The following is a 26,316-nucleotide window of genomic DNA, read 5'->3' on the forward strand; positions in this document are numbered from 1 at the left end:
CACACAGGACAAAAGCCAAAAGCAACAAGGGCATATAGTTTCTGAATACGCGAGCGAAGCGAGCGCAAAATTTTTATCAGACTTAAACCAAATATTACGTAAAATTTAGCCCAAACGTACTTAACTTTTTGTTTGTTGACAAATACAAAAATAACATATGTAGTTTCTGAATACGCGAGCGAAGCGAGCGCGAAATTTTAATTATTTTTTAAGACTCAAAACCAAAAACTGCGTAAAATGTCGCCCAAATATACATTTTCATGAATGGGGGGACTAGGTACGACACACCCGATTTAATAATAATACTAACAACTTTCAAAAAACAATCACAGAAAAAATTAGGAAATATACAGAATTGCAAGAAGAAATAACTAGAGTTTGGAAAATGAATAGAGTAACAATCGTCCCGATAATAATATCTACCACAGGTTTAGTCCCTAAACAAATTTTTAATAGTTTTGCCGCACTTAATCTCTCCAAATATACTTACTCACTCTACAGAAAGCAGCTATCCTCAACACATGCCGTATAGTTAGAAAATTTTTGCAACATGATTTAGATAATAATTATAATGCAGTACAGAACAACCAGCAAACTTCCCAAACCCAATAGTATTAGTATTAGGATCTCACTTTGGCTATAAGCCCCGTAAGATCCTAAAAATACCAGGTTTAAATTAAAACCTGAGAAAACGAACGTTTAAAACCAAAATAATATAACGGCGTCCACGACCGATTTCGGCCACGGCGGCTATCCTCATTTTAAGGAGATCAGCCAGCTGCGCAGGACATATTATAGTGCACTTCCTATTCCTTCACTGTCATAACCCGATGGGACGACAATCCGACACGACCGGAAAGAGATCAGGCACAGGACCGACTTTACATTACACCCGATTTACGTCCATACGCAAAACCCCCTAGCTCGCATAGATAAGTCGATAAAAATAAAGTTAGATAACGTATAGCAACGTCGCGCAGCTAAGTTTCGCGGACCACTTGGAATGCCTCCAGGGACCACCAGTGGTCCGCGGACCACCGGTTAAGAACCACTGTGCTAAACGATCGTTCTATTGTACAGGTCGTACATGGCTGGGCAAGCAAAATAGCGAGCGCGGTTTTTACACTAGGATAAAATTGCATTTCCGAAATTTTGATCACATCTACCAGTTCCATCTCCTTCAATGCATTATTTTTTGGATTAGATGAACGGCTCGGCTCGCTACGCCACGTAGCACCCATTCTTTTAGGGAATACGGCTCGCTTTCAAATGACGCGCGCACCGCGCACGTTTGGGAACTCACATTTTGTTTTGATCGCGCTCTTTTCAAAGTCGTCAATTTTTTTTGTGCAATAACTTACGGATAGTACATATGATTGTTGATGTTGTTAGCTAGAGTAAGTAAAAAAAATATTGTTTTATCAGACACCTTATAGGTCAGAGCCAGGGCCCAGGGTGGGGCAAGTGCCCCAGCTTGCCCCAGTGTGGCTACGCCTATGGTAAAGATGTCGCGATATTTATTTAGTTTTAGTTAATACTGGCGATGAATTCGGACAGCGACTTAAATGTTATATTTCAAAAGTCAATTTTTATCCATACCATCGTTCTTTGAAGCACAGCCTGACTTAGTCGGAATGATAAAAAAATAATTCATATAATCCAGATGGTTTATTTGTTGGGCTCATTTTTTGTACTGACTAACAGGACTGTCAAGTACACCTGACAACATTGTAATGTACCGAATTAATGATTGGATTCTTATGGCCTTACTACAAAAACTTTAAACCCTGTTTTACAGTTGTCTGATAAAATTTTGGCTGCAAAATGAACCATATGTCAACGTCATAATTTGAATTTTTTTAGACAAGGCATAAACTGACGTTTAAAAGTTTTTGTGGTAAGACGGTTAAAATCTTGCTATGTTTTACAATAGGCATGATGACAGTAATCAAAAATCATTAAAATAATATATTTATTAAATTAAACTTGAAGCTTGGAATATAAAACGCGCATTGTTTTCTTTATTAATAATGTGATTAATATGTATTTTTATAAAATAAAATTACGAAATAAGGCAATCCGCCATGATATCTTGAACACCAATCAGAGCTCGTGACGTCATCTCTCAAAACAACTCGCGCGAAAGCGCGCGAACGTCACATTTCGTTATTGTGAACTTCCACTGCGATCTTTGTTTTTAATTAATTAATTGTTTATAACACGAGTTATGGAGCCCGGATTTATCAAGGCAAACAGCGCTAATTTGCCTAGAATTGATATCATAATGCTGGGAAAGTTTTTGGCATCAAATAAAGATTTTTGTTCAGCTGAATTTAGAAATGTTAAAACTTCCATGTAAGTATACTAGTTTAATTAAAAAACAATGAGAGATGAAACCTAACCTCGAAATAGTTATTTACACTATAAACTATGCTAGAATCTAGAGAACTATGTAATAACTTACATCAAAGTGTGAAGATTCACAAAAATAAAGTTGTACCCTGGGCAATATTGCTTTTGAATCTCGCCTTGCAAGTTTAAGCCATTTGTTTCGTATTTTTTTATTGTGAGGAACGTACACAAATAACTTATCAGGAGTTGTTTTGGATGTGTTCTTACACTGGGGGACCCCACAACACCTATGCCCTTTCGAATTCATATTTAATAACACAAAAAACTAAATTATTGCACGAGCGTTGTTTACTTACGTCTTGTAATTTCAGTCGTGACGTCACAAGTGACGACATGACACTGACAAGCGTTTTCGCGCCGGATTCAAAGTGGACAGAGAAAAATGCAATTATTTGATAAAAAAAACTTCGCATTTTCTTAAAATTAATAATTTTTCATATAAAATAGACGTATACCTACATCATACAAAGGAATTTAAAAATTTGTCATCATGCCTATTTGTGTAGACTTGTGTACAGCTTATACCTTTAAGATTATTGAAAGGTTCTCCAATCCTGCCTAATAAATAGACTTGTTTCTTCTTCCCAGCAAAAGCACATAAGAAGTGGTTAAGGTCGGCCTTTTTTGGCCCTGGGTTACATGTATTTGACATTCAAAAAGAGCTGCTTGCAGTCAATTTCTAACAGACGTGTTTTTGATGAGTTTTTATACACAGTTATTTCTTTGATATGCATAGGTACACACTTTGAGGATAACCTGAGTCGGTGTCATGCAGTGCATCGAACCTTTTTTTGAATAATTAAGTTTACTTGAAAACTCCAAGTCACGGCTTGAGGCTGAAGAAATATAAGTTCTATAAAATTAAAATATAACTACGATATTTATGACTTTTATTATGTAACACCGTACAGGCAATAAAAACTTAAATAAAAAAAATAAATAAATAGGTAGATATCGTTGTATGTTAATCCTAACTTTTTGTCTTTACGTATAAATGATACAGAATTTGTAGATTAAAATACTTGGGTGGATTGAAAAGTTCACGGCCTCGTAGGGGAAGGTGGTCACCACTTGTACACTTTTTAGATTTATATTTCAATTGTGTGATTAATGGTCGAATTTATTTAGTTTATGTACATTAGTGTAACAAATATATTGTAATTTATTACAAAAAAAAACTAAACTGTTAAGTCAAAAGGTTAAAGAGTTATAGTTATTTTTTACGATAAGAGATTTGTACGAACTGACCCCACGTATGGGGTACTTTCATACGCGTGGGGTAGATTCATACATGGCAATTAAGAAGCATTTAAAAATCGTTATTTTTTATTAATTGTTATAAAACAAAAATATTTTTTATAAAAGTTCAGCATTATGCCAGACAGCTAATGCCTGACGCTGGTTTTCAACTGGACCTGTGAGGATTGTATTGCAAGTGTCAATAGCTGAAAGTCGTAACCATGCGTTTTGCTGCAATCGTTTATGCTTATTGCATCTGATCGGTACCATTCTTCTGCCTGTACACTGGCGGCAAAACCATACTTTTGACATTGACATATATTCTAGCGATAGACAAGAACATCCATACAAATAATTTACCCGCTTATGTCGTCTGTTGACATCTCGATGACGTATTGTGACATGTAGTCATCCTCATTGATGTTAATTGCAGAAGTGTCGCTCGTATTTTGCCTACATTTTTCATTACTCAAAAAGTTTATATCTAAGTGAATTCAAAATCATGTAATATATCAAAAAGTTTATTTATATCTAATTGAATGCAAAATCATGTAATATATTAAAACCAGGAACTTATTTTTAGGGTTTTTAATATTAATTACGATGTTTTTTTTTCTTAAGAGGGCTATCACAAATTTTCGCGAATTTAATTATTTTTTCTTGAAAGTAAGAACATACCATGACAAAGTGAAGTCTGTTTTCATTGATATTTTACCTACCGCCAGTTTTATGGCACATCTGTTTCTGCACGATTTTCTTAATCCATAATTTAAGATGGCGGGCGGGAACAAATTAATGCATATTTGTAAAATTGAATTATAAATGAAAAGTATGATATACAAGCGTTGTAATAGCATGAACAGCGTGTAATTTTACTAACTTGACTCTCGAATTAGTTTATATGTGTAAGTTTATACCTTGATATGTATTTTCTATTTTATAATTGTCGTTTCATAGACATCCAACTGACGCAGGTGTCAAAATCGCTCTGATTTGCCATTTTGGGCACTGCATAGTCTGCACTGCAGTTCAGTGTGGTAAGCTTTTTGTTCGGAACGTTCTATCTAGTACGTAGTACATATATATCGATGACTTTTGAAGTTTTGATAACTGTCATTTTTGACAGTGGACGGTAATTTTAGTCTTGGAAGATGCTTGGCAGGAATGTATTTTTTCACTTAATTAATGCTTTGATAGGGAGAAAACAAACAGTGAATTCAACTTGGAGATAGTAACACAATATAATAAAAATATTATTAATTTTATGTTTGTTAATTTTCTTGCTCAGGCCATGAACTTATCAATACCTCTCGTATCTTCGGAAGCTTGTAAAGTACCTACCTTATCGCAATTCTTATCTCGTAATTAATTATTATGAATGTTCTTCACCGAAGAGTTAAATTATGCACCTCAGCAAGAGCATAGAGCACCCAAAACATACACTTGCGAGCAATAAAATCGGGCCACCCCGTATGGTTAGGTACCTTCAGAATGCAATATAAAAACTTTGATTATATATATGTCTAGATGGAGTGTCACCATACAATCCCAACAAAGAAGCAGAGACAAAATTGTTATGCATGTGTGCGTGTAGGTGTCATTTTACACTGCGCGTTGACGTAAATAATGATACCAGCTTCTACGATTCTCCCATAAATAATGAAAAAAAAAATAGACTAATTAAATAAGTTTGTATACATAGTGTTATTCGGTTTAACTGTAACTTTATAGTGAATTGAACCTTGTTTGGCACTGCTCCTTTTGTAAGTCTTCGGCGCCCTATCTTGTCGACAGTACTCATGTCCTTGCTGCGGAAGTGATCGGAACACACTACGGTATTTTTTGTTGGTGTCCACATCCCATCTCCGCAGCTTTTTTTAATGCGGTCTATCCACTGACTCTTAACAATAGGATTACTTGGAATTCTTGAAAAAAAATGATGTTACGTTGATGACCATAATTTACTAATCAAATAATAGTAGATAATATTTTGGAGAATCAGAAAATGTCTATCCGAGCAATAAAAATAGAAATTATACCTACCTATTATTTTTTTGCGCACTGCTTAAAAAATATCCTTTATACATAACATAAACACGTGAAGTTGGGAAAATGAAAAACAGAAACTGGCAACACTGATACAATATGGCGTGATTTAGTAAACATAATTACAAAAAACAAATATTTATTTTCTGGGTCAGTTACCGATGATAGGTGATGTTATTGGCACTTTTTAGCCTTCCTTTATAATTCCGGCAGACTTTAATTGCACATATCGTCATTTTATCTCTGTTATTTGTATTTTAGTTAGCGCGCGTAATACGTTTTGACAGTTAAGTGGCACGATCTGTTCTGATTGACAGGAAAGCTCCTGTCGATGAGCAGTTCATCGACATTTTTTTCCACGCTTGCGCGCACTCGACGCTACATCTAGACATATATATAATCAAAGTATAAAAATATCTAGACACACGGCAGTGTGTCCGCCAAGTTCGAGCAAAAAAAGCGACACACCAGCCGTGGGTTATATTACACGAACCATTTCGGGCCAAATTCGACCCCCCTATAACTCAAAATCTATTTTATTTAAGCATATCAAATTTCTAGTATCTGTTGAGACCCCCTCACTTATCTAAAATACAAAATTTCATTAATATACCTATTGTAGGTCTTGAGATATTGACGTCAGATCAGAAAATCGCTATTTTTACTATACACTCACTGACTGACTGACTGACTCACTCATCAAAAACCTAGACCACTTCCAATGGTCGTATTGACTTGAAATTTGGCATGGAGGTAGGTCTTTATGTCAAGGTAAAGGGAAAAATCTGAAAATGGCCAAGTGTGAGTCGGTTTCAAAATAATGAAGGTGTAAATTTATAACCGATGTAAATTTATTATAAATTTATCTATATTTATATAATATATCTTCGAATGGTCGTACCGATCTGAAATTCGTTACAAAGGTTTGTATTTAGTCAAAGTAAAGTAAAAATCTGAAAACGGCCAAGTGTGAGTCACTTTCGAAAATAACGAATGTGTAACATTGATCCACGAACATGATATATGATAACATGTCATGTCAGTCAGTTGGTAAATCTAGTCCATTTAGTTATTCTAGTTCATTTCTTTGTAAGAAGCATAGTGCATATTCAAAAATCTGAAAGATAGTATAAAAGAGACATTTCCTTAACTAACTTAATCATAAGAAAAAAATAAAATAAACAACCTTACAAAAATAAATGAAATCCCACCCAAAACAAAAATGTGAAAGACTGCCAAGTTCGATAATATGGGAATGCTTCGCCTATAAAAGAAGTGAGATCTGAATAAGTACCAAGTTCCATACACATACCTCAGTTAAAAATAGTTACTTTTTAATGATGTTACTTGGCAAGTTTTAACGCACCTTGTTATAAACCGACTAAACGCAATGAATCAAGTATTTAATTTTCTATTAAAACTTGCCAAGTAACATCATTAAAAAGTAACTATTTTGAACTGAGGTATGTGTATGGAACTTGGTACTTATTCAGATCTCACTTCTTTTATAGGCGAAGCATTCCCATATTATCGAACTTGGCAGTCTTTCACATTTTTGTTTTGGGTGGGATCTAGATGAAACATACAAAAACTAATAATTTCATTTGAGTATATGTTTCATGAATTTTATTTGTACACAGTCGATACTTCATTAAACTAAATGTTGTTGATGATATTATTGCCTCGTTTACACGAAATCCCGCATTTCTGTTTTTTAAGAACGCAATCTCAGTTGCATTGCATTGTGTCAAAAGCTTATCAATTTATCGGAGGCTAGCGTACGGGGTGGACAGAATTTTTTGCACGCATTTGTATTTAGACCTAATCATTTTACCTTATTTTTTATAGTAGTAGATTTCCTTACAGCTATATAAGTGTCCATAACTATCACTTCACTTATCACAAGTGTTCACTTATCCCATATACTGCTAAGCGGGATATACACCTAGGACAAAATAAAATAACGTTATAAGATAGGTGCATACAGTGTTCCGACATGGCGCATTAGAATTCAGTTGTAGTTGCAGGGCAGCACAGCGAGCTAGCTCACAATCTCATTAGTATTTATTTAATCAAACCAGCTTTTTAAATAGCGAATTGTTTTTAAACTAGAAAGCTTTAAGAAAAGGTAGCTTTTGCTTACAAGCATTTTTCGAACTTTATATTATTATTTTCCAGCTACTATATACCGTGGTTTCATCCACATGACCGTAACCTATAGGGACCAGCTCCAGCTTATATGTACTGATACGCAAGCTACTTTAAAGTTACACACAAACAAGTTCAGTAGTTTTTGAGTAATGAGAAACAAACATCCACACATATTTCGAAAGTGCTTACAATATTACTTCCCACAAATTACATGTAATGTGCTGCGATCGTTTAACTATTGCTAGAATTGTAAAATCCAGTTATTGCACGCACGCGTGTATTGCTTTGAAGTAATGAATGAAAATTCTAGATTGTACAAAATAAATTGTACATACCTGCGCTTTTTTTTAATGGCAGACGCTCTCAATCATTTGCTTCAGTTTAGTTTACGCAATCCTTCGCAATGCGCGCAAAGTTAAATAAATGACAGGGAAATTAAACAAATCAGATATCATTTCAATTAAAAAATATATTTTGTATTTCAGGTACAAATATCAGGTACACTCGTCATAGCACAGCGTATAATATTCTCTAGAATCTTATCTAATATAAAAATTGTCTCAGTCGAATTTTCCTTAAGGCTCTAGACAGACGGACTGCAATCCAACTGCAAATTTGCAGTTCGGATGCAGTTTAAATGCAGTTGACACGACTGCAATAGAACTGCAGATCGCAAACCAACCGCGCAGTCCGATTGCAGTTGGGATGCAGTCTGCGTGCAGTCGTGTTCTGAAGTTGATTTGCAGTTCTATTGCAGTCGTATCAACTGCATTCAAACTGCCCTTGAACTGCAAATTGTAGTCGAAATGCAGTCCGTCTGTCTAGAGCCTTAAAGAGGAAAGTAAATCGTTACACTACTTAAACTAATAACGTCGCCTTTCAGCAGTTGTCACTAAGGCCCTTAAATGGCATATAAAGCTAAAAATCTTCGGTATAATAATATTGTCAGGCAACAAAAAATCATAGTTCGTACCGATATTTGGTAAGTTGTTTGACTACAAATGCCCACCCACGACAGACATATTTTAGGACAGATAATCGGAGCGATAGTAGGACTAGCTAGGATTTCCTGACCGCCGTTTTGTAGGTCGTTGACGTGGACGTTGTACTACATAAAATCAGTCACCGATTAATCGGTCGTGGGCGGGCAGCACAATAAGAATTTCAAGATGACGTAGCATTGAATAGTGTTAACTAAGGAATAGGTTCCAAATATTGTTAATATAATAACCATCGCAAAGGCAGATATTGCAGTCACTTAACATTTTAAAATGCACATTATATCACAACAAGCCTAATCAGACTCTCTTTGTCTCAGGTTTATGAGATACCAACAAAATATATCATATATCACAGTTTAATATCAACATTTTTATTTGAGATGACTATTTTTCAATAACTCTGTACAGTTCATTTTGTAAACGGGATAACTTATCGGTAACTTACATCTATCGTTAAATTCCTTATCATTATAAAATCACAATTTTCACAATACTTATTTCAGTAAATAATACATAAGCAGTAGCAGTAATAATTCGCAAATAGCATAAGTTTTCTTACAAACTAGTAAATCAGTCTCATTATTTTCGTTACTCATCGTAATTAAACATTGTCACATAAATTACATGGTTCATAAAAAATAATATTTTTAGCGTAGGAAAGATCCTTTATCTAAGATATTATTATCGTGACCAGTAAAATGTAATCTTAAAACGGTACATTCTTAGTAAAATACACGGAAGGATGCAAAACCATTAAAAACAATGTCATTCGATGGGCTCATCTCATTTTTTAAACCTAAAATCATTATTCTCGTTGCTACTCTGGCCTCTTCAACACATAAATTAATTGATAAAAGTGTAAAAAATACTAATCATAATAGTGTAAAAATTACTAATCATAATAGTGTAAAAATTAATCATTAAGATCAGCATGAGATCATAAGTTCATATATAAAAATTCGCATTTGGAGCTTCGTCATCAGTGGCAGTACACATACCTCGTCAGATTTATTGGAATGGGGGATAGTGATGCGGCTGAGGAGGGTATCTGCCCATAACATACGGATTATAATGTTGTGCGCTTTGCACGGGTGGTGCTGTCGCCGAAGTGGAGGGCCGCGAAGGTGCTTGAGTTACACCCACTCGTATGGGAGAGTTCGGGTACGTCTGCTGAACGTTCGGTACATCTGCAAGGCATTCAAACTGTAAGCGTGAGTCTCGTCGACACGACAAGTCCGTCAGGGTGACATTTGCATGACTCACGGTTCGAGGGTGTCGGGTACGGCTGCGGATAGTAGCCGCGAGTGGGTGGCGGCGGTACGGCCGCTTGATAAGGCACATAAGCGGGCGCGGCGCGGACCGCCGGGGGATGCGGCGCGGCGGAGGGAGGAGGCGCCGCACTCGGCGGGAGCGGCGCCGGCGCGGGATGCGTCACGCCGGACACGTGCGGCGGCGTCGACTGATGAGCTGCGCCGCCCGCTGACACGCTGGGGTACGTCCGCACCGCGACACTCGTTGCGCTCGGGTATCTGCTGGCACTCGGGACGCCCGCTGGAGCCGCAGCCTCCCCTTTGTGCCCGTTCACGAAATGGTTGAACCCGTTCGGTGCACTGTTGTTTACGTTACTAGTGCTCGGTCTACTCCGATCTGCCACTGCTGTATCTTTTGCGCGAGATTCGTTTGCTTGAGTTTTTTCCGTATTCAACGCGTTAGCTGAAAAGTAATTATTTCCATGAATTCACTGGTACTAGGAAATATGTACATGCACTCGTTGGGAAATGAAGCTCTGTCTAGTTACATTTCCGAATAACTTCCAAAACGGCTTGTAGTACTTCCGTAGATGAATGAGTGACAGGATTGGACCTCCTGGTCAGTGCAGTCAGGGAGTGCAACAGCGACTCTTCCACTCCTGTAGTAGGTGCAGGCGCCTGAACAATATGAAAACAGAAACATTTTATTCATGCAAGTTATCTACAGTTTTTGTCATCGGTATAGTGACGATATTCAATACTTACGGGCTCCACCACGTTTCTTTGGTTACTGAACACGTAATCCATCAGTTGAAGTAGGAACTGTTTCGGCACGGTAGATGTACCCTGCAAATTATAATGTCATTTAGTTACGTAACTACTAACTAACTTAGTTGTGATAATTGCAGCTTAACGAGACTTACAGAAACGAACGATGCAGCTTGGCTGAACTGGGAAAGTGGATCCTGTGCTTGCGCCTGTTGAGACGACCCCTGAGGTAACACACAACACACGCACATTAATAATACGAAGTCATACTGTAACAACAATTAACCTCTGGCGAAATATAAATCTGCATTACCTCTATATAATCATCCAATATGCGAAACAATTCCGGACTGACCATTGACTTCAAAAACAAACGCTCATTTTCAAGTTCTTCCAGAGACTTTTCACACCTATATGTTTGATATTCCCTCTCGCACTCCAACTTTTGCATTTCCTGTCGGTACAGCTCGATCCTAAAGGTAAGATTTAAACTATGTTAATGCAACTCTAGTCCATAAAATAAAATAAATAATAGCGTGTAGCAGCTAATTTCTAATACTGCATAAGCCTACCTCCATCGTAACGTATAGCCGTTTACGTATATATTACCGCACGGCATAGCGCTCAAACCGACGACCACGATAACACGATACCATCAATCCAAGAACCGTTATGGCAATGTGTAGATAAATTATCGTCGCTGTGCAGGCTCATCCGATGTGTGATAATGATACTTTCCTATTCCATTGATTCCAACTAATGAAAACTATACGTACTTGACATTGTCAGTTCAAAATATACATTGTTGTATCCAAACGCTTGTTTGTTATTTTGATGAACTTTCCGATAGGTTGTTAAATCGCACAGCATTTTCTTCGACTACGAACCGAGAATATGAGTATTCCTTTCAAATTCATTAGTTATTATCTATTAGGCAGAATTCAAGTAAACATGACAGTCAAACTTTATGAGGCGGATGTGTCCGTACATTTAAAATTTTGCATGGATAATGCAAGCAAGAATATGAACATTATTACATACTGAATACTAAAAATTCGCTTCACGAAAACTTTAACTCGGAATCAGAACACGCTTCGCTTAATGACACTCGCCGATTCATGATCACTTTTATATTTCGTCATGTTCGATAATGTAAAATTCCCGTAACACAGCATACAATATTGAACTCAAATATGTTTGAAATAATATCATGCGTACAAATATGGAGAAGAATCTTATTATTCCAAACCTGAGTTCCCGCTGGATACAGTTTTCGCAGATGCTGTCAACTACATTGGAGCACTCCGCTTTCCTCGCTTTGCTTGGCCCGGCTGAGAACAAAATAAATACGCGCCAAGCAAATAACATTAGCTATCCTAAATATATTATTTATGTTAAATGCGTCCAAGAAATATACATTCTGAAGCAGTAACGCACCGGTGTTTTTATGTTTTATTATAAACCAAGGATCACGCAAGTAAACAACGATACAAGATATGATTGATAAAAGATTGCACTTAGATTAACGCTTTTATAATAGACCAACCAAGCCAGCTGTGCCGATGACCAAAGGGGAACTAAAGTTTGACGGACATTTATTATTCCGACCGGATCGACTCTTTTAAACATTCAAAATAATATACAAATTATAGCACAACAATTTCTATTAAAAAAAAAAAAATCCTAATTTTTAAACGTAATAATATAATAGTTTGAAGTTAATAAACGATTATATTATTTTGTATATCTCGATGCAGGACTCATGAAGAATGCTGAAGTCCTCTTAGCCGATTATTATCGACTACGTCGGCTGTTCTCATATAAGGAGTTCAGCCAACTGCGCAGGACATGTTACAGTGCATAAGCACAGGTGGACTCACTATTCCCACAAAATGATTTCGGCCGGTCCCGAGAATCGAACCCGAGACCTCGTGCTCAGCAGCCGCGCTTGCGACAGTAGACCAACAAGCCAACACGTACAAATAACACATTTGACTTTTATATTCTGTCCAAGTTATACAGTTTGCCAAGTTACAACAGGCGGCTTGGTGGGTCTATAAGTGCTTTTCCTTTAGCTCTACTGTCTGTGTCACCAATCTATTTTCAGTCTAGAAAAACTTTAGTCACCCTTGGTTTAGAACCCATTCGAATGCTGGTAATGTAACAATTGAGCTGATTCTGAACCAACGACATAATTTTATTCATTGTTGTGAACTAGTGACTCGGCAAAGTGCAACTCTTCGTTTGCACTGAGTGCAGAGTCCACAATTATGTTCTTTAGTTTAAGAGGACTAAACACCTGAGGATGCAAGTATATATAGATAATAACATTTCAGTTCAGTTGGGACCACGTTCAGTGGTGTGAGCTGTCGCTTCTTAAAGCGATGGAGCTCAGTATCGGATCCCGATCGGTGACATCTAACCAACTTGTGCAAATACATATAAAGACTCGCATTATCAGAAAGAAAGCAATTTAGCCAAATATCCTTGCTACGCCAAGGGTTCAGAATCAAATAGAAAAATCATACATATGCAAACTTTAGTAGAATGCACTTTAAAAGTGTGTTTTAGGTTAGTACTTAGGTAGACAATTACGCAAAGTTACAATTTAAAATGCACTGTGTTCAGAATGTAACAAATTATTAGCCAACAAAATATATAACGTGGAAAGGCCAAATAGCATTCAATTATTATTTTCTTGTTAATTTTTTGTGGCATGTTGACACTTTTGTTGACTAATAACTACATAGTAAACACAAGAACTGTGCGATATCGGCATCCGTATAGTATCTTGTTTCTGAGACTTTATCAAACATTCAATAAAAATACTTTCGCATATTCTGTGACATTCGTGTACCAACAAAATCGCACTATTCTAGTGTTAACTACAAATTCGAAAAAGTTAACTGTGTTTCGCCACTATGTGGTTAATATAAGCAATTATTACAAGGTCGACGTTTGTTTCTAGACATCTTGATAGAATGCATAAGTTATTGTTCAAGTTCAAGAAACATAAAGTTAAATTTTAATTTTATAAAACAAATACTCTCATCTTCTTTTCATCAGTGTTGATTTATCAAATTCACAAAGTATTGCAAGCTAGACTTATCCCATGGTTTCACCCGTGCCCCGGTGGTGCTTATTCCCATAGACTGACAAGATATAGCTCTTGTTACTGAGATAATGTAGCTTCCCAATAGTGATTAGTTCCCAGTAGGTTCCCGTATTCAATGCAAACAAACAATCAAATTGTTCCTCTTTATTTTATTTGAATAATACATTCAAAAAGTACAGATGCATTTCAAACAAGTTTGCTATTTATAATTTACTTGCAAACCATTCATATGTAGATCTGACGTTACACAAAAAGCCTAAGCATCTTAAGAAAATATGAAAGAGAAATTACAGGTAACAGTAAAACAGACTCCTTTAAGTAATTCCACAATATTTTGTGCTAATATTCGCGAATGCTAAGATTATTTATTTGAATTTATTAATAATTATACTTTATTTCGGAAACTATCTTTATTTTTGCTTTTCGCCGAGCATTCATTCATTTGTGTTATTCAAAAACGACTGCCTAGTTTCTTTACTGTAATAATGTAGCCAAGACATTTACCCTCTGCAGGCTCGGCAGCACGCTTCAATGCACCGGTTTTGTTTGGAGCTATGTTTGTTGGCAGTGGAGGAGGAGGTCTACTTGCATCAAACCTGAAATGCAACAGAGCAATATAACAGACTCTGCAAAAAAATATTTATTCCTTGCCATACGTTGTTGTTGACAACCACTTACATGGCAGGTAGAGGTGGTGGTGGCTGTGTTGCAGAAAACAAAGCGGTTGTGTGGAAGGGAGGTGGAGCTGAAATAATAACAGTATCAATTATAAACACTAGAATGCACTTTCATTACAACAAAATAGGCATTATATTGTGAATACGTTATTTATAGTAGTGCTTCGTATTGAAATACCTGAAAATATGGGTGGAGTCATGCGAACAGGCGCAGTGGCAGCAGTGGGCGGCGGCGGTGGAGGTGGCGGCGCCAGTAACTGGGGCAGCGGTGCTGGGGGTGGAGGCGGCGGCGCCACGACTGCCGGCGGCGGCGGAGGCGCCGCTGAGGTCGGTGGAGGCGGCGGCGGTGGAGGAGGGGGTGGCGGTGCTTGCACCATGTACTCGCTCATAGGTTGGAGTGTACGTAACGGGACACTGAGGAAAAAAGACTTAGAAAATTTTTGCAAAAAATTATTTTTTTGTATTTTGTTTATTTTCTCGATTCTATCGTATAGAACACCAAAAAATAAGGCGAAAAGCATCTGGGTGATTTTTGTCTCCGACCAACCGTTTGTCGTCAAAACGATGTCGAAGGGATTCCATTATAAAGGCACCAGGGACTTAGAAAATAAAAATCATTTTTTTTTATTTCTCTCAAATCGTTGTTTTCTTGATTCTATCGTATAGAACACCTAAAAATAAGGCGAAAAGCATCTGGGTTATTTTTGTCTCCGACCAACCGTTTGTCGTAAAAACGATGGCGAAAAGCATCTGGGTGATTTTTGTCTCCGACCAACCGTTTGTGTTTTTGCACTTCAAGTTAGGGAGTCGATAGTGTCATGCAATGGAATTCCAGAAACTCCCAATGTAGGCTTGACTATGACTTTCAAGGTCATTCGACCTTGACCTCCAGAATCACGACCGTCACCTCAAGGTCACTAACCATTAATATTGACCCAAATTTAGGATACAAGAGCGAACGAAGCGAGCTCGGAGCATGGGGCACCCCGACTCGGATAGGTTAGGTTAGAAGGGATAAATAGAAACGAATCGCTGCAAATCCGACCCCACGTGGTCTAGTTTGTCCCAACCCTAGAGAGCAATTCAAAAGCGCGTAGGCGCGTAGGGGCGAGGCGGCCCGCGAGCTGAGGAGCAGGTGGTTATTACGCTTGTCGCCGCAGCTGAGGCTGGCCGGCGGAGCCGGCCAGCAAGCCAAAGCTGCGGCGGTAAGCGTAGTAACCATCTGCGACGACAAGCTCGCGTGGGACCGCCGGAGCACCGCAGCGCCGGAGCCGTCACAGAAAACCTTTGGATTGCATGTCCCTTTTTTGACATATACAATTTTTTTAACACTCGACTACGCTTACGTATGTATGGCTTTCACAGGGGAAGACACACACACACACACACACACGCTTCCTTGTCTATTCAAGGAAATCACGGATCTTGCTTTTCGGAATTTCAACCTTGTCTCAAGGTCAATGACTATGAGGACAAGGTCAGTGACATAATTAGAATCGCGGATGTTACTTAAAAAATTTTGACCTTGACTTCAAGGTCATTGATCTTGACCTCAAGATCAAGGACTATGAAGACAAGGTCAGTGACCTTAATAGAATCGCGGATTTTACTTAAAAATTTTGACCTTGACCTCAAGGTCAAGGACCACGAGGACAAGGTCAGTTACCTTACTAGAATCGCGGATTATACATAAAAATGGACCTTGACCTCAAGTCATTGACCTTGACCTCAAGGTCAAGGACCATAAGGACAAGGTCAGTGACCTAACTAGAATCGGGGATTTTACATTAAAAATTGACCTTGAGGTCAAGGTCACTGACCTTGAATGACCTTGAGGTGCACCATGGTGTTTCCCCACCCTTCTACTCCCACATCCCACCGGGTCCCGAAGGCTTGATTAGGCGATAGATTTTGGTGAAATTTTTCTAAGTCTTTTTTTCATAGTGTCCCGTTTCGTATCCACTGACCCGCTCATATACATGTTTTTGGGGGCGGAAGACATCGCTGCATATCTTTCAGCCAATACTCTTGGTAACTGCCCTGTAGTCAGAAAAAGGTTCTCCTCCTCTCTGGAAGTATGCAAATACGTACAATCTGGCCTCATACACCCTGTCCTGTTCTGGTAATCGTGACAGAACTTTAGGATTTCTTTCATGTATTCCACATCTAATTCATGGCGGAATCTACATTGAGCTCCTTTGTTGCAAATACCCCAGACAAAGTTGCGGCATCTCTTGTTTTGTGGATCCGTCGACGAAGCATTTCTAAGCCGTGGGTCTGTTGGAGCTACTGATGATGATGGTGCCGACTGTTGCGGCAAAGGCGGCTGACGGCCATTTTGCTCATTGTTGTTACTCATGAACTGGAATGAAATGCAAACAGAGATAATATACCTATTTTAACCCATATATGACTAAACACGAAAGCAACGGGTAAACTTACCGCAGCAAACTATGTTCACTGTCAACTTGGTATTCAAATCAAGCTAAACAGGTTATTGTCGTTCAAAACACCACGACTTCCAGCAGTTGTATCAAATCTCCCGTTTACGCTATGTTACCCAGGGGTTATTAACATTGTTGAATACGTACGCTCGCCACCTCCAATGTTATAAAAATAATTCTCTTCTCAGCGACACCCTCAATAAAGGGCAAAACTTTCCATAGCCTTCCACAGACACCAACCCCTTTGATCTTGTCAACAGGGGGGGGACACTCCGTACATTTTGACAGCTAAGTAAACGAAGAGTCGCCACCTTTTATTTGGCCCGGAAACTATTTACTATCTAAAAGATACCTTAAATTACCAACAGATAGCACTACACTATAATCGATTTTGTTTGTTAATATAAAATTATTTATGCAATATTAATTAAAGAAAAGTATGAGGAAAATATAAGACACTTTAAAAAAAGATAAAATAGGTGAATAAATTAAATACGGTTTAAAAAAGCACAAATATCAAATTTCATCTAAAAAGACCTGGTGTCAGTATTCCAAGTAACTTAACAAAACCGATCATAATAATATCAATATGGCGGTTTTTTGCATTCCGCATACACGCGTAAATAAAAAGTAATATATAATAATTATTTGTTTTCCTTCGACCTTTTACTATATTAACGATGACATTTTCTATTAGGGTAAGTAGCACCATGTAACTATAACGATAACCAATGTTATAGTTATATGGTGCTACTTACCCTAATAGAAAATGTTATGAATATGATGCATAATTATAATATTTTTATAGCTATAGCTATGTAGGTAGTTCGGGGCCAATTTAGAGAAAGATGGCGCATTGTCAAATTGGGTTGCAAGAATAACACGTGAGTGGGCTCTCTTTTCCCTATATATTACTTTACTCCAGGGGGGGGGACACTCCGTACATTTTGACAGCTAAGTAAACGAAGAGTCGCCACCTTTTATTTGGCCCGGAAACTATTTACTATCTAAAAGATACCTTAAATTACCAACAGATGGCACTACACTATAATCGATTTTGTTTGTTAATATAAAATTATTTATGCAATATTAATTAGAGAAAAGTATGAGGAAAATATTAGACACTTTAAAAAAAGATAAAATAGGCGAATAAATTAAATACGGTTTAAAAAAGCACAAATATCAAATTTCATCTAAAAAGACCTGGTGTCAGTATTCCAAGTAACTTAACAAAACCGATCATAATAATATCAATATGGCGGTTTTTTGCATTCCGCATACACGCGTAAATAAAAAGTAATATATAATAATTATTTGTTTTCCTTCGACCTTTTACTATATTAACGATGACATTTTCTATTAGGGTAAGTAGCACCATATAACTATAACATTGGTTATCGTTATAGTTACATGGTGCTACTTACCCTAATAGCTATAAAAATATTATAATTATGCATCATATTCATAACATTTTCTATTAGGGTAAGTAATAAAGGGCAAAACTTTCCATAGCCTTCCACAGACACCAACCCCTTTGATCTTGTCAACAGGGGGGGGACACTCCGTACATTTTGACAGCTAAGTAAACGAAGAGTCGCCACCTTTTATTTGGCCCGGAAACTATTTACTATCTAAAAGATACCTTAAATTACCAACAGATAGCACTACACTATAATCGATTTTGTTTGTTAATATAAAATTATTTATGCAATATTAATTAAAGAAAAGTATGAGGAAAATATAAGACACTTTAAAAAAAGATAAAATAGGTGAATAAATTAAATACGGTTTAAAAAAGCACAAATATCAAATTTCATCTAAAAAGACCTGGTGTCAGTATTCCAAGTAACTTAACAAAACCGATCATAATAATATCAATATGGCGGTTTTTTGCATTCCGCATACACGCGTAAATAAAAAGTAATATATAATAATTATTTGTTTTCCTTCGACCTTTTACTATATTAACGATGACATTTTCTATTAGGGTAAGTAGCACCATGTAACTATAACGATAACCAATGTTATAGTTATATGGTGCTACTTACCCTAATAGAAAATGTTATGAATATGATGCATAATTATAATATTTTTATAGCTATAGCTATGTAGGTAGTTCGGGGCCAATTTAGAGAAAGATGGCGCATTGTCAAATTGGGTTGCAAGAATAACACGTGAGTGGGCTCTCTTTTCCCTATATATTACTTTACTCCAGGGGGGGGGACACTCCGTACATTTTGACAGCTAAGTAAACGAAGAGTCGCCACCTTTTATTTGGCCCGGAAACTATTTACTATCTAAAAGATACCTTAAATTACCAACAGATGGCACTACACTATAATCGATTTTGTTTGTTAATATAAAATTATTTATGCAATATTAATTAGAGAAAAGTATGAGGAAAATATTAGACACTTTAAAAAAAGATAAAATAGGCGAATAAATTAAATACGGTTTAAAAAAGCACAAATATCAAATTTCATCTAAAAAGACCTGGTGTCAGTATTCCAAGTAACTTAACAAAACCGATCATAATAATATAATATTATAATATTTTTTATAATATTTTTATAGCTATAGCTATGTAGGTAGTTCGGGGCCAATTTAGAGAAAGATGGCGCATTGTCAAATTGGGTTGCAAGAATAACACGTGAGTGGGCTCTCTTTTCCCTATATATTTCTTTACTCTTTGCTTTACTCTTTGCTTGTCAACTTATCAAACAGTCAATCACAGCCAGCCAGCTTGGCACAGATTAGATGAAAATATGCAAAGTTATTCTATGGTCTAGAAAAATATACAGATAATTAATCTGAGAATGACTCGCAGACAAAGAGTAAAGTAATATATAGGGAATGCTCGCAGACATAGATGTAGTGACGTAGTATCATAGATGTATAACCACAAATTATTATAATAGTTACTACGTAGACACAACAGATAAATCACTCCATAACGCAAAAACGACGGGGTGTTATTTAATCTCGTAGACTAAACTGACATTACAAATGTTGTCAGTTTATTGCAAAGACATTGTACTCTACTAACTAGACTGTGCACTATGGCGCAAAAACCGGTCCGAGCGAGAGGGCTCCCGTTGGTAGTGTGTCTCTTTCTAATGGGGTGACCATGACCAAACAGAACCCGGGACAAATTGCTTGTAAAAACGATTGTGTAAGTATCCTGACATATTGATGCTACCTAATTTAATGTAAGGAAAAAAAATCAACCTATTCATAGTGTGTATATTTAATGGAATCTAGATCAATTATTATTACCCTACACGTGCGTTAAGGGCCGAAAGTCCTTTTTTACTCTCCATATAAGTAATAGATATCATCTGACCAGCCATTAATTTGACAACAATCTAACAAACCTGTCGCTCCATAAAGTACAAAAAAGCTAGGTATTTTTGTCAAATGTGAGATATAATAATACAATGTGGGGACATATTATTATGAAATGAGTGTTAGGTCATCTTACATTTAGTATTACCAGGCCCAAACATTAAAATCTTACTGTTACTCAGTAATAATGAATTATTTTTAAAATAAAACGAATTGATTTATTAATTATAATAACTGTAAAATATTTAAATACCTTTCGAAGTATATTAACCGTTTGTTTAAGTAAATCATAAAAAAGAAAAATATAAAATTTTCTACCATTTCTACCAAACCCAATGATTAGTTGAGCTGGCACGATGTCAGACAAGGACACACTACCAGCGGATGCCCTCTCGCCAGGACCGTTTTTGACTAGCTGCCGCTTACAAAGAAATGGCCACCTTATGTGTACGATACTAAAGACTATTTTTGCAAAACATTTTTTTTTCGTGCACAGTCTAGTTAGTAGAGTACAATGTCTTTGCTTTATTGCAATCACAATGCAATTCTCAAATGGTGATGTAGCACAACCGAAACTTAACGTTAATAAAATCAAGTATCGTTTTTTTACAGTAAGTTATCCTAAAATAATGTGCTTATCCTTGATGATTACGCATGGCGTTGCGTGGTCAAATGTCCCTGGCAGTTTGTAGCACGTCTTACAGCCGTGTGTACGTACGTGAATTTGAAATATAAAACTTTGAATGAAAATTAAATTCGTCGATTATAGATCAAAAGTTACGATTCAACAAACCGGTATCGTAAGTACAACACTGCACAAGAGAGCTAGCAACATTCTTCGTAAATTTGACATTTTGCAAAGTGTCACTTTAGTCTACGAGATTAAAAAACAGACTAACACAGACATAATATAGTAAACAGGACTGCGCACTTATAGGTACCCTATAAACGAGCCGAGTGAAATAGTTAGTACGGAGGCCGTCTGTCCCTTTCTAATAGGGTGACTATGTGAGACAAATCTGAATTTGCTAAGATTATTAAACATAGATTGGTATTGAAGTTCTAACTTACGCAGTTTGTTACCTTAATATACTAATATAAGCTTTTAATAATTTGCGGGAATCACCAGTATAAAAAATATTTCGGTAGTGCGCAATCTGGTTTGGTTATACCCCTCTGTAACTCGACGTACTTGCGGGCGATAAATGCCTACCGCTCGGTGGGCTACCGGTGCCCGACAGCCGCTCGCGACGCGCGCATTTTATGTTTATTACTTTTATTAGTGAACAAGTCGACCTCTGGCCAGTTAGCTAGCTAGCTAGCTTGGTTGCAGATATTTTTATCGAACTTTTCTGTTGGACCACTGTCCAAATGTCAAAAATCCCTTTTTAGGAATATATCGAAATTCTTTACTAATGCAAGGTGGCTTGGTGTTGCGTTACTTTAGACTAACTAAGATACTTCATTTAAATTCGTAAAGAAAATTTAAATAAATATCAATCAGCAAAAAAATTATTTCATAAATATAAATTGATTCCATAAATCAATGTAATCTTAATAATAAACCCGACTACCCGACATCATGGTTTTTTATATTTTTTTAATGTTTTTTTTTTTTTATTTTTATAATCTAATATTTCAAAATATAAATAATATTTTGTAAGATAAATAAATGCATTAAGTAACCCGACATCTAAAAATAAAAGTAAAAGAAAACGTTTGTTATGTACATCGGTCTATGAGTCGGTGGCGAAATATACATAGCTTCATCAACTAGACACCGATTTATAAACCGAGGCACCTCAAACAGGGGCCCGATTCTTCTAAGTTAATAATGTCAAAATCGAGTAGAAATCGAATCGCAATATGATCGCAATAGCAGTTTTAACCATATCGGGCATTCTGCTACTAATAAAAGATCAATCGTATTCGATTGACATTTGATTGGTGTGCGATTGGTCTGCTATTTTGGTGATTTTGGTCCATACGGTAGTTTGCTGTACAATCATTTTGCAATCTTAAATCATTTGCAGACAAAATGATTCATTATTGAATGACAGAAAAGGATAAAAATCTTTATTTCAAAGAAAAAATAGCGGAATGCCACATACGCTTCAATCGTAATCGAGTCGGGATCGGATCTCAGTCGAATCGAGTCGAACGTGAATCGTATGACGCTTAAGTAAAATTAGGAGAATCGGGGCCCAGTTTTTTCTGCTGTTTAGTGTTTGTAGAAGTAGTTTTTTTTTTTGTTTTTGGTGAAAAAGTTTTTATTTTTAGCTTTTTAGTGATTATGTATGCCTACAAATTTCGAAAGTTACCCTCGATTTAAAAATGCATGAAATAAAATAAAATTATAAATTAAAAAACCCCCGACCCAAAAAAGTACCCAATGATTATGACAAAAGTTTGAAAACGCTAAACCCTATATAAAGCAAAAAATAACTTTTAACACTACGTAAGTACCAACTAAAGCATGTCAGACTAAACTAAAGAATTGTCGGGGGACCGCTTTTTACCTTCAAATGCTTACATAGGTAAATCAAATGATTCCTTCCCAATTACAACATTCGTATAAAAAAAACACGTATGTAAACAAAATGTAGTAGTAGGTATATGTATAATGGGAACAAATATAATGACCACCATAAAATGCTTTGATACCCTTAGTTTTGTAACCAAAAATGGGTTATTCCCCTTAGGTAACACCCTTTCGTGAACACTGTTGACCATCGGGAAAAAAAAGTTTCGTTCGTTCACAGTGTCCATGAATGCTGGTTTTTATTTGTTTGGTCTTTTAAAACACAATTAACTAGAAAATAAAAAAAATATTAAAATATCATGTTCATAATAACCATTTTACACTTTAAAAATCCATGACATGTTTTATTTTTATTTCTATATGTGAAAAATAAAAACCAGCATTCATGGACACTGTGAACGAACGAAACTTTTTTTTCCCGATCGTCAACAGTGTTGACGACAGGAACGAAAGGTGTTACCGAACGGGAATTACCCGAAATAATAAGTAGCGTTCGTCAACACTGTGAACGAACGCAACTTTTTTTCCCGATCGTCCACAGTGTCGACGAAAGGGTGTTACCGAGCGGGAATAACCCCCAAAAATATCTACTGCACACCAGAAAAATAAAGTCTAAAAATGTATTAGTACCAGCTATTTTAGTCACGACTCCACTTTAAATTGTATTCGACAACCAAATTTAGTAAATGATCACCAACTCTTGACGATCAAATTAATGTATTATTTTTGCCTAAATAAGTCACTGTGATTGCCATAAAATGTAGGCTTATTACCAAATAAAGTATTATGATGCCATATTAAGTTATGTGTCCGGCTTGCAATGCATGCGCTATCAAAATATGCGCCATATATAATAATATGCGCTAAGAAAAGATGGATGGATTGCCTGAAAGATGATGTGAATAGGAAGGGAGTGAGTGTCAGTATGACGAGTGACAGGGGAAAATGGAGGAAAATGACATATTGCGCCGACCCCAAGAAAAATTGAGAACAGGGCAGGAGAAAGAAGAAGAAGAATGTGTTTCTCAATACACACCCTCGAAAACACACTCTTATCGCACTGTTTAGAGACATGCAAAAGACAATTTTCCACCCTAGTGCAGGAAAAGGGTCCCCATAATATTATTACATTTTTTGTATCAGGTCCAACTGATTTTTTTGGAGTCAGTTTACTTAAACAGGATAGCAAGATGTAAAAACTTTGATTATCATTTTATATTAAAACGCTGGTATAATTTTGATGATCATTTATTACTTTTGGGATAACAATGATTTATTTGGACTCATTTTGCTTAAATAGGATAACAGAATTTGAAAACTTTGGTTATATAATAGTATATACTTTAAAATGGTGGTTTAATTTTGGTGATCATTTACTATTTTTGGCTTACGCATGATTTATTTTGGAGTAATTTCACTTAAATAGGATAGCAAAGTGTTAAAATGTAAAATTATAACTTTAGTTATAATTTTACATTTAAATGCGAGTTTCATTTTGGTGATCATTTACTATTTTTGTCTGCTATTTTTTACTAGCCGTGTAGCGACGGCTTAAGAATACATATGTCGCTACCCCTTCTTCCAGTGGGTGTCGTAGAAGTCGACTAATGGAGTCAAAAATGCACCGAACACCAGTGCGAGAGAAGGAAAACTCGAAAAAAACCCTCTATCAACCCGTCTGGCCAGCGTGATAGCAGTAGGCTAAATACCTCTATGAGCAGCACAAAAAAGCCACGGCCCCTAGTTCCCGGCAGTCCCGCTATTCCCGGTCACGGTGGCGACCGTGGTGACGGCGGGACAGGGGGTGCGAAGAATCTCCGGGTTACGGGAGGCCACCAAACACAACTGACTCTTGCGACGTACAACGGCCGCACGCTACGGCTTGACTCGCATCTGGCGCAACTCGAGGTGGAACTTGGGAAGATTAGGTGGCACATATTAGGGTTATGTGAAGTTCGAAGAGAGGGGGAGGACACCATAACCCTCGAATCAGGTCACCTAATGTACTTCCGAGAGGGAGACCAACAATCCCAAGGTGGCGTTGGGTTTCTGGTTAATAAGTCCCTAGCTGATAACGTTGTGGAGGTGTCTAGTGTGTCGAGCAGGGTAGCGTACCTTATCATAAAGCTCACCGACAGGTATAGCCTCAAGGTAGTGCAAGTGTACGCACCGACCTCGACACATTCAGACGATGAAGTGGAGGATATGTTTGATGATATATCAAGGGCCCTCCACTTCACTACAAAGACCCATTACACCGTTGTCATGGGGGACTTTGACGCTAAAGTGGGAGTACAGATTTGCGGCGAATCGGCAGTAGGATCCCATGGATTTGGAAGCAGGAATCATAGGGGGCAAATGCTCGTCAACTTCCTCGAACGCGAGGGGCTCTTTTTGATGAACTCCTTTTTCAAAAAGCAGCCCCAAAGGAAGTGGACGTGGCAAAGCCCCGACACTATGACTAAAAATGAGATTGACTTCATCATGACGAACAAGAAGCACATATTATATATTCAGAGACGTCTCCGTGATCAATAGGTTTAATACCGGGAGCGATCACCGACTTGTCCGAGGCTCTCTGAATATCAACTTCAAGGCCGAACGTTTCCGTCTGATGAAGGCCAGGCTCCGACCAATACTGCTCCAAACCATGACAGGATCTGAAACGTTCCAGTCAAATCTGGAGAACCGATTTGCCGCCGTGGAAACCACAACAGACGTTAACCAGAACCATGAATATGTGGTTCGGATCCTCAGGGAGGAAGGTTCGAGATTCTGCAACATGCAGCGTAAGGGCAAGAAATCAAAGCTTTCGGAAGAGACATTAGGGCTTATGAAGAAACGACGTGAAAACCCGCCTGTCACATCGTCAGCTAAGCGGGCTCTAAACCAAGAGATCAACAAGCACGTACGACGCGACCTCCGGTGCTCCAATACTCTTGCCATTGAAAGAGCAATAGAGCTGAATCAGGGGTCAAAGGTTTTCGTACAATCTCTTGGAAGAAGCCACTTGACGAAGCTGACCACAACAAGTGGAGAAGTCGTTTCTTCGGTGCCGGCAGTCCTTTCGGAAGTGGAAAATTTCTATGGCCGGTTATACGAATCGCATGCATCTCGACCTGATCCCGGAAATGAGGATTCTAGAGCCACATTAACACGCCATTTCACCGAAGACCTGCCAGAAGTCAGCAGTGGCGAAATCGAGATCGCTCTGAGACAGCTCAAAAATGGAAAAGCCCCTGGCGAGGATGGCATTACAACAGAGCTATTAAAAGCAGGAGGAAACCCCTTACTGGGGGAGCTCCAGAAGCTTTATAATGCCGTCC

The 26,316-nt window shown here is 37.3% G+C and overlaps 1 protein-coding gene across 1 annotated transcript; it reads right to left on the reverse strand.

Annotated features, from left to right (window-relative positions):
* Positions 1–8,297: 8,297 nt before the first annotated feature.
* LOC124644776 (protein enabled homolog) lies at positions 8,298–17,355 on the reverse strand. The gene is made up of 12 exons (XM_047184309.1): positions 17,251–17,355; positions 16,627–17,021; positions 14,838–15,043; positions 14,661–14,727; positions 14,487–14,578; positions 12,117–12,198; positions 11,181–11,340; positions 11,023–11,091; positions 10,865–10,945; positions 10,648–10,777; positions 10,113–10,562; positions 8,298–10,036 (listed from the first exon to the last, which is right to left on the reverse strand). The coding sequence occupies exons 2-12, from the start codon at positions 17,016–17,018 to the stop codon at positions 9,858–9,860; spliced, it is 1,908 nt and encodes a 635-aa protein (XP_047040265.1). The 5' UTR covers positions 17,019–17,021; positions 17,251–17,355; the 3' UTR covers positions 8,298–9,857.
* Positions 17,356–26,316: the final 8,961 nt, after the last annotated feature.

Source organism: Helicoverpa zea, chromosome 31 (genome assembly GCF_022581195.2).
Source record: "Helicoverpa zea isolate HzStark_Cry1AcR chromosome 31, ilHelZeax1.1, whole genome shotgun sequence".
NCBI lineage: Eukaryota > Metazoa > Arthropoda > Insecta > Lepidoptera > Noctuidae > Helicoverpa > Helicoverpa zea.